Source organism: Gymnoscopelus braueri (genome assembly GCF_963280865.1).
Source record: "Gymnoscopelus braueri genome assembly, chromosome: 22".
NCBI lineage: Eukaryota > Metazoa > Chordata > Actinopteri > Myctophiformes > Myctophidae > Gymnoscopelus > Gymnoscopelus braueri.
The window spans coordinates 22,822,762-22,835,995 of NC_137624.1; the positions used below are offsets into that span (position 1 = coordinate 22,822,762).

Sequence of the window (13,234 nt, forward strand, 5' to 3'; positions counted from 1 at the left end):
TGACACGGCAGGAATTTTGTTCTTACATCATACTCGTGATCTAAGAGCAAAACAGCCACTGTGTCAATATGATCAATGAGCTTCTCTGCTGTACATACGCCGTACCCGTCTGCTGACACAGCAATTATGAAAGTGTACAATCGGCTTGTGGAGGCTGTGGAAAAGTCTGAGGAGCCTTCAGGTATGGAAGCAGGTGGCTCAAGACAGATCTGTTAGACATCAACAAGGTCTGATAGGTAAGAGGAAACCCTCAGTGGAAGAACTGAGGCCTCTCAACTCAAGAGAACTACTGTACAGTGTTTAAGCCACAAGTGCCTGGACTGAGGCGATCCAGATTCACTTAGGTCTGAATCTCATGGGTGCTTCTGCCTGGTACTCCTGGTAAGAGTAGAGATTTGCAGTGACGACATGGGACTAAAGGTTACAGACAAAGGTGTGAAAGTGTGACACCACAGTTGCAGTCATTAGGAGGTCCATAGCTGTATCTACGTATAGTGCAGCTAGTGGAGTCAGTGGGTGTTGGTCTCGTAGTGCCATGCTATAATCACCCTCCACCTCCATCCCTGCATCCATGCCAGCCATGGTCAGACCTTATCTGTTAAGGCAGGGGGTCTACAGGGACCTGACCATCCCTGGCTAAACCTGAGAGCCTCTCCAGCTCCTCTGCCCTCTGCCGGACCAATCCCAGACCAAGTCCTAACCTCAGTGTTGGCATCTGCAGCTGAGCCAACGCCTGTTGCTGGAGCTCCGCTTCACCACCAGGGGGTGTGATCTCTGGCCCAGTTGGTAAATGTACCCCTTCAGCAGGGGCCAGGGTTGTTGGCCTCTCTCCTTCCAGGTTGAGATTCAGGAGGGTAAGCTCTGTGAAGGCTCCCGTACTGGTCTCTCTGCCCTTCCTCAGCACACACTCGTTGTCCTCATCCACTTGTGGCTCGTCCATGTCTTCCGTCTCCAGTAAGCAGCGGTCGTGAGACGGCTCCTCACAGCTCATGGGTGACACTGGCCTCTGACGATAGGCCTCCGGGCACGCGACAGGGGCAGGGAGAACGCCTGGGGCGCAGGTCTCACAGCGGCAAAGACGACTGCAGGGCTGGACAGCAAACCCAGCGGGGGCTTGAGCTGGCACAGAGGACAGAATCTGGGCCGGAGCAAAATGGGTGCCAGGCGGATCGATGGATATGGAGGGGACTGTGCAGTGGCGGGTGGGGTTAAGGCGATGGGTGCGGCCTCCTGCTGGGCGGTCACAGCGCCGCCCTTGTGTTAGACGTAGGCAGTCTTTACAGGACTGGTAGGAGGGCTTCACCTTGAATGGGTTTCCTGTGCTAGCACTGTCCTAAACCGAGGAAAGGAAGAGAGAGAAGACATGGTCAGTCACAATGTCATTAGGACAAACTACTGAAAGGAGACAACAGTGAGTTAAAGTGTAACTTTGACGATATTTAATGTGAATCCGAATCTGACTCAACAGTGTGCTTTTGCAGCCCATAGAGAACATGCTCTCAGCACACAGAACACACTAGGAAGTGTTGTCTGAATTTAAAATAATATTAATAACACAATAGAAATTTCTACAGTATACAGGTACACAATTTCTAAAAAGCCAGCAACACAAATGTAAACATCAAGGTACGAAGACAGCAGCAATGAAAACATGGAGAAAATAGACCTATCTTCTCATTAATTGTGCAAAATTGCCTCCTTCTGAAAATGGATATAGCTATGTTAAAAACCTAAAATTGTAATATTTAAAATATGTAGCAAAAATAATTAACAAGCCGTTACTGCCGGTATGTTATATACGTAAGTATTTGCCCAACTCACGTCGAAGGCAGCAGGGCAGCTGCGCTTGGCAGCAAGGCGGTTGCTGTTGTTCGTATTGAGGTTCGCCAAACCCAATCGGCTTTCCTCCTTCCTCTCCAACTCCTCTTCTTCCTTCTTGCTGTCAGAATTTCCTGGGGTTTGGGCCAGTGCTGCCATCTCCTCTTCCTCTTTCTTTGCCTCCTCCTCATCCTCTTCCTCCAACGTGCTGAATTCCAGCCTCAGTCTCATGTCCTCCATAGGGTCGAGGCGGCCACAGGTCTGGGCAGCTGTGCCTGCTCCAGGTGGAGCCAAATGGGCCATGGAGAAGCCCTCGTCCTCCAATAGAGCATCTCTCTCCACGTCCTCGATTTCAATAAATACCTTTTCCATACCCAGTAGAGGGGGGCCTCGCACCGGGGTGGAGGGCTCACTGTCCAGCGCAGAGTCTGACAACCGTCTGAAATAGTAATTGTAGTTAAGCGGGTCAGGGGGTTCCACCTCCAGACCCATGCCCCTGCAGGGAGAGGCCCCACAGCCACCCCAGGCTTCCTCCTCCTCCCGGGAGGAGGCCCTCAGCACTGGTGTCTCCTCTCCAGGGACATCCAGGCCAGTGCACTGACCTGAGGCCTCTTCTGAGACTCCTTCAGGTCTCCACAACTTGTTGTGCCGCTGGTTACTGTGAAACAGAGATGCAAAAAGAGATGTAGACTAAAATATAACATTCTTTTTGGAGAACAATAAAGGACGTTTCAGACGGGGAGCGATTGACGCGCCTTAGTAATTCATTTTCAACGAGAGGCGGGCGATTAGTTGAGACGCATGGAGAATTTGAAGGGCGGAGAGGCAAGCGGGCGCGCTCCCGTGAAATTAGCGCACTCGTGCCATGCTCACGCCCACGGGTGACTAGAGCTAGTTTGTGGTCAGCTTTTTTTCCACGTTACGCGTGTGTTTGTGTCTGCACATGAGGGACACACCGCGATCCCGCTGATCCAAGCGAGAACGCCGGCGTCAATCGCTCCCCATCTGAAACGGCCTTTAAGGTTTCTGACATTACCAAACAAGCTATTTTTTTAGCAATTTTTTTACTTTGTCGTATGACGATTGACGAATAGCAAAAATAGCTGATCTAAGTGCTAACAACGTGCTACAAAGCAACTTTGTGACTTTGTAGATCTGCTATTTTTGAACAACAATTTAAATATTTATCAAATATTACTCAAGTTAGGGACGCCCGGTTCAAAGTTAAAAAACACTGACTCAACTAGGCTACCCTTTTCATAAACATCGTGCTACAGGACAGCTAATGCAATAACTACTGCATAAAGCACAAGTATGTCAGGGTTAGTAGCCCTGACCTGGTGCTTATAAAGCTCATCACAGCACTATAGAGATTAAACACGTTAAGTTGTCCTTTGTTAGGAGTCAATTTAAGTCTAATTTAATGTATTAAGTCTGTATGACAAAATTAGGCTTAGGTGTAGCTGATCTTATCAAATCCATAGAATTGCTCACCTAGCATCCAGGATGCCCTCGTATTCTGCCAGCTGTCTCATAAAGCCAGCATTGGGCTGAGCTATACTTCTTTTCTGCTTGACAAAATTGTATGCTTTCTCCAAAGACCAGCCATACTCCTTCATAGCATAGGCAATAACTGTAGAGGCAGAGCGGCTCACCCCCATCTTACAATGGACCAGGCATTTGGAGTGGTTCTTCCTGTGAAGCAAGTAACATAAATGTTAAATATTTAATAATAGTATTAATATTATATTAATAGTAGCAGATGTATTTTTCAAATGGAAAAATATTAGTTTCTGTAAAACAATACAATTGAATGGGTTGATACGAATCAAAAAGTTACTAATTTTCCTTTTCTTCTAAAATCATAATCAAGATGGGATTTAATAATAGCTTGGCTCCCATGTGGATCTCGGACATGTATAGCCATACTGTATATGGGCAAGGTTTCAACCAATCTGACCGCCACTGACTTCAATTATAAAATTTAAGCTAAATATTTAAAAAAGATATAAAACATAATGTGGAAAATGCCCTGATCGGACCTGCAGTTTGCGAGATTAGCCCCCGGAAGAGTCAATTTGGTAAAAATGTATACAATCTCAGTTAAATTAACACTGAGGATTAGGCTGTGCAGTATGTCATACACAGTCATTGTTTTTATTTGTGATTCTCACTTGGCTTTGACAATAAAGTTATAGGTGTCATTCCAGTGGGCCAGCAGGTCAGTGGTCTCCTCATCATACACCCGGATGTTGTGGTAGGAGAACGTTCCTGGAAAGAAGTTGTCAATCTCTCTGGTGACGTTGAGGATGTAACCCACTCTGTAAACAAAACAAAAACTCATTTGTCACATCCATGCTGTCTTTTGTGAATAGTGTGGATTTATACAGGATGATATGATACAGCCACACCTGGCTAGATACTTGCCATTTCTCCTTCATTTTGCAATTGGCATACAGTATATTTTCCAATGTTAACTTCTTCCATCAGATTACATGGTGAACTTTGCCTGCTGTCTATATGTATTTATGTGTCCTGCAAGGTACTGTTGCGCTAATGTAGGTCCTGTATGCCCATGTACCTTGTTGTGTTAGTCTAGTGTTTTGTTTTGGCGGTCACAGCAGCAGATAAAGCAATTCCTGAACCCCAAGCCTGATTTATACACCATCGTATGATGGAGTATATAAAATAATCATCATACTGTAGTTCCTGATAAAAAGGCTGAAGGAGATAAATAGTTTGCCTACCGTACAGGAAGATATGTATTATAACAACTACAGTAACGACAGCCAAAGCAATGTTGTATTTTGTATTAACAAAATTGGATAATTAATAATCCATATACAATTAAGATGGCACCGATGTAACACAGTTAACTTCATGGCTTGTGTAATATTTCATCAAAGGAGAGCTGAAACATATCTAACACTAATTAATCTAATATGGTCTGATACATATTTTTTGGTTAAAACTAAAAGCTTAAAAGGTTAAAGCTTGATAGTAATCATTGCTATAGATTGTTTGCTCAGTAACAGGGGTCTCCCCATCTATGAGCTCTTTAGTAAACAGAAAATACATTTTCAGGTGGGTTACAAATTTCATCCAATCTCTCACTTCCAATTTCACTTGTTTATCCTGTATAAGTTCTCTCTTCTGATTGGCTGAAATTGGTACCTCAACATGAAAATGTATGTTCTGTTTACTGAAGAGCTGGAGAGACGGGGGGGGAGAGACCCCTGTTACTGAACAAACACTATATGGCAATGACTGCGGAATGGTAGATTCGAATATAGAGCTACAGTATGTAACACTAACACAAATAAAAAAAACATCACTTACACCACCTTTAAACTTTGTTGTTGACAAACATACTGTACATCATAGCAGATTTGAGAAATATTCAAACATATTTATTTGGGCCTACTGTACATAAGAAAAATATATTTTTTGCATTCTATATTCTCACCCACAGTCCCGCAATTCTTCTAAGTTGGAGGCATTCCATTCAGACCCCTGGGGAGGTGTGGAGACACAAATTGATTAAGGTCAAATTGACCATGTTTGCTATAATAAAGTTTAAAAGAGAAGACGTGTAAACAACACCAAATATGATGCAACAGCATTTAGAAGCTAAAGCTTAATTTACCAGCGTACGTTAGTTGCACACTGGTGTCAAGTGCTGAAAATAGCAGATCTACAAGCTCACAACACATCACGAGACTACTTTGTGGCACACAACTAAGTATGAATTGGGCTTAGGAGGATGAGGAGGAGAATGTAATGTATGAACATTAACAAGCTCAACATGGAGAGGGAAGAATAATGAACAAAACAAATGTTCTTCTCACCAGGTACAGGTGGTCTAATACAAGCGTGGGCTTGTCCATCTGACCCAGGATCAGCAGCATCTCATTATCTATGAACTCCTTGTATTCCGTGAGGTTACAGCTCATGTGCTGCTCCAGCTCGGTACGGATCTAGTAAAGATAACATGTAAAAAAGGTTGTAAGAGAGCTTGTAACAGCAAACCCCAGGCTCCAACAACATACAGTACCAGATGGATGGATTTCTAATATACAGCAGATATGCTAAAAAATACTTAAGAATAAATTGAACAAACGTTGATGCATACTGTACCTCTTTAGAGGTGACATTCTCCAGGTCTTGAAACGTCATGATACTGCGTAGTTTGGTTCTGATCAGGCATTCTGTTCTCTCGCGCTCAGTTGGCCTGTGCACAATCAATCAAAACATCGCTGTTGATCCACAGAGTCATGACATTGTGCTTGTTTCAAATACCAAAAAAAGAAATATATATAATAATGCAAGACTTCCCTTTATCCCATTAAAACCGAGAATGCATTTGTGTCATTTTAGATTTTTGCGTTAAAAAACTAATTCCAAAAAATAGCAGATATATAAGCTCACAGCGCGTCACTTCGTGCCATGCTGCGAGCTTTGCACATCTACTATTTTGGAAAGTGATCCAAAATAATAAAGTGATCTTGAAAGTGATCGAACTGCTGATTTAGAAACCATTCGTAGAATCGGCCTCAGGTCTTAATGGGTTATACACGATACATAATGCATCACATTCCAAAATGCAAGAAGCACAGGTCTTTACCGATCCACAAATAAGGCCGGTGAGTCAGGCCGCGTGGTCTCCAGATCGGTCATGGCGTTCCACTCGTTGACGCAGCTCTGCTCTGAGGCGATGCAGCTCTCGTAGAAGCCCATCCAGGTGAGAGCCATCCCCCCAGGGAAGTAGTTGTACCTGCGTGACACCTCACACACCTTATGGAGGATCTGTAGAGCAGACCTGTTGGACATAGAGCAAAAAAGTACATTTACTCAAGTACTGTACTTAAGTACAATTTTGAGGTATTTTTACTTTGGTATTTCCAATTTTCTGTACTTTTACTTTTACTTCTACTCCACTACATCTCAAAGGCAAATACTGTACATTTAACTACAATTATTAGAAAACTTCAGATACTAATTACTTTGTAGATTTATATTATTATTACAAAACATACATTTACCACTTCAGCGCTATTCAAACTTTGGCAATTTGAAAATAGCCGATCTACAAGCTCACAACGCGCTGCGATGAGACGCATTGTGAGCATGTAGATCTGCTATTTTCAAAAGACTTTTACACATTTTAGATGGGGCATTCTGCATAACTAGTACTTTTACTTTTGGTACTTTAAGTATATTTTGATGCCAATACTTTTGTACTTTTACTCAAGTAAATTTTGATTACCGGACTTTTACTTAGTATTTCTGCATTGCAGTATTGATACTTTTACTTAAGTAAAACCTTTGAGTACCTTTTCCAACACTGGCTCAGCAAGAAGAGGCTGTCATTTCATTATTTTCATGTACAACATTTAAGCCTGATTTATACTTCACACAGCAGGTGTTACTCGCTGAAAATAGCCGATCTGCAAGCTCACAATGCTGCAATCTGCTTTAAAGCTAAAAGCTTTAAAGCTAAATTAAACTTTGGTAGAGGTTTTGGTTGTGTACGTGCCATGATGTAATTCCAAATATTGGTGATATATCGTCAATAGTTAATCCATTGATCAGCAAATGGTCATCTCAAAGTCTCCCCTTTGACTTACATTGCAAGGTGTAGCTCTCAATAAGTCACTCTCTTAACATACAGTACATTGACAGTCTCCCCACTGATAATATACATAGTCAGTATCTGCTTTGTTTGCATTTATTTGTGTGCTAAAAGAGTGACTTAGACAGTCAATGGAGAGAATATTTTGAATTATAAATGTTTTTTATCAACAGAGCAACTATTGAAGATATCTGTAATTGGGAGTTTCATCTTGGCAACCCAAACCACTACCAAAGTTAAACGGCCTATGACATCCAAAATAGGTTTTTAGTCAGCTGGCACAAATCTATTGGCTACTGCTCACGCCACCCGATGTCCATCACGTGTCCCGCCCAGAGCCTCCCAATCAAACAGTTTTACCGGAAATACATAATATGGCAAATCAAATATCATAATTTGGAGTGTGACATTGGCCCGTTAAGCATCATGGAAATGGAAATGGACTGCATTTATATAGCGCTTTTCTCCAAAGCGATTTACAATGTATTTCACATTCACCCATTCACACACCGACGGCGGAGGAAACCAAGCAAGGCACCAACCTGCTCATCGGAAGCAATTAGGGGCTCTGTTGCTCAGGGACACTTCCACACCAACTCTGGGGGAGCCCGGGTTCGAACTGGGAACCTTCCGTTTCCCAAGCTGCCGCCCTACCTCCTGAGCCACTGCCGCTCATATACAGTAGAAGCATTTGGCTTGTATATGACTTATAATCTACCACATTCCATGTTAATCCCTCTGTCCTCAGTTCCAGTTCCATATCTCTTCTCTAGGTGGCCTTGCAGTAACTATTCCATGTGAAATGACAATATGTGATCAAATAAACAGACTGTGTTCTCAACTAGGAGTGTGATAGGAAAGCTCACTGCAATGAACGAATAAAGGTCTACAAGCATGTTTTTTACACAACAATAGTTTTCAAGATCACTGACCCAAATCATCACCCAACAGGGTGGATTCGAACCCCTAAACTCCACAGTGGTGGTCAGATACTTTACCCCGTGCCACCCGAGCACCCAATAAAATCATTTCTTTCAACAAGTCCCATATACCTGTCATGGAGTCTGCCTCACAGACATAAATATGGCACATTAGTGAACATGGGTGTTTCTAAAGGTCACTCATAATAGACTGGCAGGTCTAAATAATGAAAGACCAAAGGCAGCTGAACAGACCTGAGTGTGTACTGCTGTCTGTCATTGTACATTCTGGGAACCCATCACCAAATGAAAAGGAAAAACAGCGCCCTCTGCTGTTTTTGTTGCCAGACCCAAGGGGTCGGCCTACATGAGGCTTTGTCCCTATTTCGTCCATACATGGGCATAAAAGAGGGTTCAAGTTTCGTCCCCATAGTGATGGAGCTCACTTTAAAAAAAAATATTTTTTTGAAGTGCATAATCCTATTTATAGGTTATTAATGTCATCATGTGTCTTGCTAGCCAATCACAGTGCTGAATAGAGTCAGCCAATTTCGTCCATACATGGGCATAAAAGGAAAAGGAATTCATTCTGGGTCTGGCAGAACCAGGTCTCCTGGTCTTGTTTACTATCTCACTTGGCTCTGGGAGGAAGTTGACGTAGCACACGTACGCAAGGAAACCGGGGTTTTGGTCTGCCTTCAGCCTTTCACTTCCGGTGGTGCGACTATGTTTTCATTCCCACTAACAATATTTCTACACGGAACACTAACACCACTTCTCCCAGAGAACATGGATCGTTTTGGTTATAAGCCCACTTGTTTCTATGATGAAAGAGCAAGTTAAAATGTGAATATCTTTCCGTGGTTTTGTCTGCTCCGAGGACGCTATTGTTAAATGAGTTTCGGTTTGTTTCTAGTGGGGAAGGATCGGCAGACACGTAAATCCCGCCCACTACATTTGATTGGGTAAAGCGCGGCCTGCTTCCTGATCTGAAGGCACGCCCACTTGTAGGCCAGTGCGTACGCGATATGACGAACCCCCCCGACAGATTCAAACGCAGAGCAGAATCTGTTCTTGAGAGATTAGTCATTGTATGACATCATTGTTATATCACTGTTATTCTGTTCCGCTGTATGAACTGTTGTCTGTACATTGCTGTGGAAATGAATTTCCCCTTGGGGACAAATTAAGTCTAACGAACAGACTGCTGCCACACAATAATTAAAAGGCTAATAGGTTGTGTTTTAAACTGTGCTACATTGGGTCAAACTGTATCTGTTTATTACACAGCAGGTGGCTGTCTGTTCTGGGCAGCAGCTGGAACTTGCATTTGCAGAAAGCATGGCAGCAGCTTGGCAGGTGAGAAGCCACAGCACCATCAAATTGTTGTTTTGGAAGACTACTTAAACCTAAATCCTTATTCTGGGGGGAACAATCTGTGCGTTTCAAAGCGTTATGAGCTTGCTTGTAGATTAGCTATTTTCGGTGAAGATTTAATGTAGAGTGTAAACATGAGGGGACTCATTGGGAATATATTGGGAATTCGGTCATACCAAAGTAAGTTTTAAAACGGTTAAAATCGTGTAATATTCAAATACATTTATTAAGCACTAATAATGTATGTATGAACTGTTGTCTCATAAATGAGTGAAAATTAATAAGCAAGCAAAACTCACGAGCAAACTGAAGAAAATAAATTGGTGTGGGTGGGACCCAGCACATACATAAAATCCTCAGTGTTAGTTTAAAAAGTTAGTTTGAAATCTTTTCACTCAGTCTGAGGATTTTAGTGTAGGATTTGACACATAGTAGGTTGGTGGTTTCACTCTCTATTATGATTACTACAGGAGAATACGGATTTGAGGTGGACAAAACATCTGACAGTTGTATTAAGCCACAAAGCTGCTTAAAGGCAATGTAAGATATATGTTGCCGTAAAAAAAGGAGCTCTTTGTTAAAAGATTAAAGCCTCACCATAATGAATAAAAATGTTATTTTGTCCAATCTGTATGGTAGAGTATGTTAATACAATATAACTTTAACTATTGTTGTGGTTGTATTTTGTCTCCCTGCTCTTCTATTGAGACATTTTAGATGGTGTCAAAGGTCATGTCTCACCTAGACACAGGATTTGACAAAAATGTTTGACCTGATTGTTAAGAACCAATTTATACCCTGAGCAAGCACGCTGGCTCTATTAGCTCAATGGTAAAAATGTCAGCACAGCGCAGAAAACCGGGTTCAAAATCCGGGGGTAGAAGAGGAAAGTTACATAGTGCTGCTTCTGCTGTAGAGTGTTTGTTCAGTAACAGGTGTCTCCCCATCTATCCAGCTCTTTAGTAAACAGAAAATACATTTTCAGGTCAGAATACCAATTACATCCAATCAGGACAGAGCTTCAATTTTATATTATATCCTGTATTACTTCTCTCCTGACTGGATACAATTGGCATCCTGACCTTAAAATATTTTTTCTGTTTACTATAGAGCTGGAGAGACAGGGTCCCCCTATAACTGAACAAACAAACACTCTATAGCAATGATTGCTATCGAAAAATAGAGCTATTCAACACCACAACATGTCACTTACACCACCTTTAATATCCAATAATCCCACAACGATGATCTATGAGATACACACTGGGAATGAAGCGACTCACCACATGGCCTGCACAGACACAGGCTTGAAGACATGCGTCCGTCCTGCCGTGTTTACACTGAATCCTCTGGAGACAAAAAGGGGGAGACAGGAGATGAGGGTGAGTCCGTACAGAGACCACGCATACGCAGAGAGACAGAGTGGTGTGGTAGGAACACAAACACAGGCTGCGTGCACCGCTGATTCACACGGTCACCATTCAGCACACAGACCAGTGGAATATTCTTCTCACACACACACACACACACACACACACACACACACACACACACACACACACACACACACACACACACACACACACACACACACACACACACACACACACACACACACACACACACACACACACACACACACACACACACACACACACACACACACACACACACACACACACACACACACACGGACCACTTTAACAGGTCAGCAAGAACTCAGCTGACACACGTTAGAGTCAAATTGACTGCAAATAACTCAGTCAGAGGCAGAGAGAGCTGCATCCTTTTTTTGTTGCTTTTACCCCTTTTTCTCCCCAATTTAGTCGTTATGCCAATTGATTCCTCCCTACACACATTTGTGTGTTGTCACTGATGTTGTATCCTACTGACTCACCTGCCAGTGAGGAGCCCCCACATGGAGGACGTAGACCCTTTTAAAGCACACAATGACCACTTGTAGTGACTTATAATCACACTATAATGCATTTAAGTGATTATATTATTTATAATGTATTACAAATAATTGTAATACAAATAAAACATGTACGTCAGTGTCCAGCAGTTATGAAATATAATACTTGACCTTTTAAGTCATCATAAAATGTATAATGCGTTATTATTATTGATATAAAGCATTATGATTATTCATGATTTGTATAGCTATAATTATACAGTGTTATAAGCATATTTTAATGCCTCATAAGTATGCTTATAAAGGATTATAGACAAGGGATGCATGGTAAGTGTTATGGCAAATCAAATATTTTGAATGTGAAAGTGGTTAAGTCTGTGTGTGGGTCTCAAGCTAAACAGTTTGGGAACCACTGCTGTGTTTTCTACAACCAAGTCGGGTATCGACTGTATCCTATGGGAGAGAATATTGACATAAATTGATACTCACCCATCTCCATCTAAATGTATGTTGGCATCACTCCACAGTGGCAGCACCATCCCAATAGAGCAGCTTTTACTGAGAACAATAAAGATCAATCCATGACCTTTTTTGTAAAAAACAAACAAAAAACATCAAAATCTCAGACTCAGGGTGCTCTATTAAATTAGGCTTTAAGCTACCTGTCCTTATCAGTGAAGTCCATCCCTAGTAGAATGCTTTCCTCTGTGTCTTGGCGACCGCTGGTATAGACTACCACCATGTAGCGCACGCGTTCCGACCATCCAGTCTCCAACCGTACAGCCTGTGGCAGAGAGGGAATGTTTAACGAGAGGTTGCACTTTAGCCATGGTGAGTCATCTCAATGGGTACATATCTAGAATCTACTTATGTTGTTGGGGATACTTTTGATGCAGTTGATCTTACGATATAAAGTTCAACGCTTTGCACCGCATTATTTTCTGCTTGACTGTATAATTTCACCAATAACCTGCACAGCGCTGGGTAACCTACTAGTGTAAAGTATTATTTAACTTTGGTTATAAATTGTTCATTTTTCTCTCAGTGCTGCTTTCATTAGTAGTAACAGTTGTCATGTAACATGCATGTTTTACAGTCGCTATCTTTGCAACATACTTTTTTTGGTAAACTAAATTGCATGCATGTGGCAAAAGAAAGCAATTAATTGCCACAGACCAAATGCCACTGAGTGTATTCACAATGTCATGTCTGTAGACTGGGCACACTTATAGTGGTGTGTGAGGGAGGAGCATGAATGAAAACAACATTTCCCCAGGGATCAATAAAGGTCTGTCTGTCAGTCTATCTATCTGTATGTATGTACTGTATGTCACACATGCAACAGATATGGGACATGCTTTTGAGAAATGCGTGCGGTCGTGCGTGCGCGTAATACTGACCAGTTTAATACGGTCCTCAGACCGGAGTATCTTGATCATGACCTGCAGGTGTTGAGGTAAATCGCCTGAAAATAAACGATGGATTAACATTTATACTGCACTTACAGGAAAAGCTTCATAAACACTAAATGGGTGCATTCACTGTCGGTGCAAAGTAAACAGTACAACCTAG

The 13,234-nt window shown here is 42.2% G+C and overlaps 1 protein-coding gene across 1 annotated transcript in view; it reads right to left on the minus strand.

Annotated features, from left to right (window-relative positions):
* Window positions 1–364: 364 nt before the first annotated feature.
* ssh1b (slingshot protein phosphatase 1b) overlaps window positions 365–13,234 on the minus strand; it is a 29,817-nt gene continuing 16,947 nt past the window's right edge. Inside the window, exons 4-15 of the mRNA XM_080419668.1 lie at window positions 13,063–13,127; window positions 12,325–12,446; window positions 12,152–12,220; window positions 11,031–11,096; window positions 6,443–6,637; window positions 5,956–6,049; window positions 5,667–5,795; window positions 5,285–5,331; window positions 3,993–4,139; window positions 3,313–3,513; window positions 1,822–2,476; window positions 365–1,333 (exon numbers count right to left, since the gene is read on the minus strand). Coding sequence (XP_080275794.1) covers window positions 599–1,333; window positions 1,822–2,476; window positions 3,313–3,513; window positions 3,993–4,139; window positions 5,285–5,331; window positions 5,667–5,795; window positions 5,956–6,049; window positions 6,443–6,637; window positions 11,031–11,096; window positions 12,152–12,220; window positions 12,325–12,446; window positions 13,063–13,127 — 2,525 coding nt within the window. The 3' untranslated portion in view covers window positions 365–598. The remainder of the gene's footprint in view (window positions 1,334–1,821; window positions 2,477–3,312; window positions 3,514–3,992; window positions 4,140–5,284; window positions 5,332–5,666; window positions 5,796–5,955; window positions 6,050–6,442; window positions 6,638–11,030; window positions 11,097–12,151; window positions 12,221–12,324; window positions 12,447–13,062; window positions 13,128–13,234) is intronic.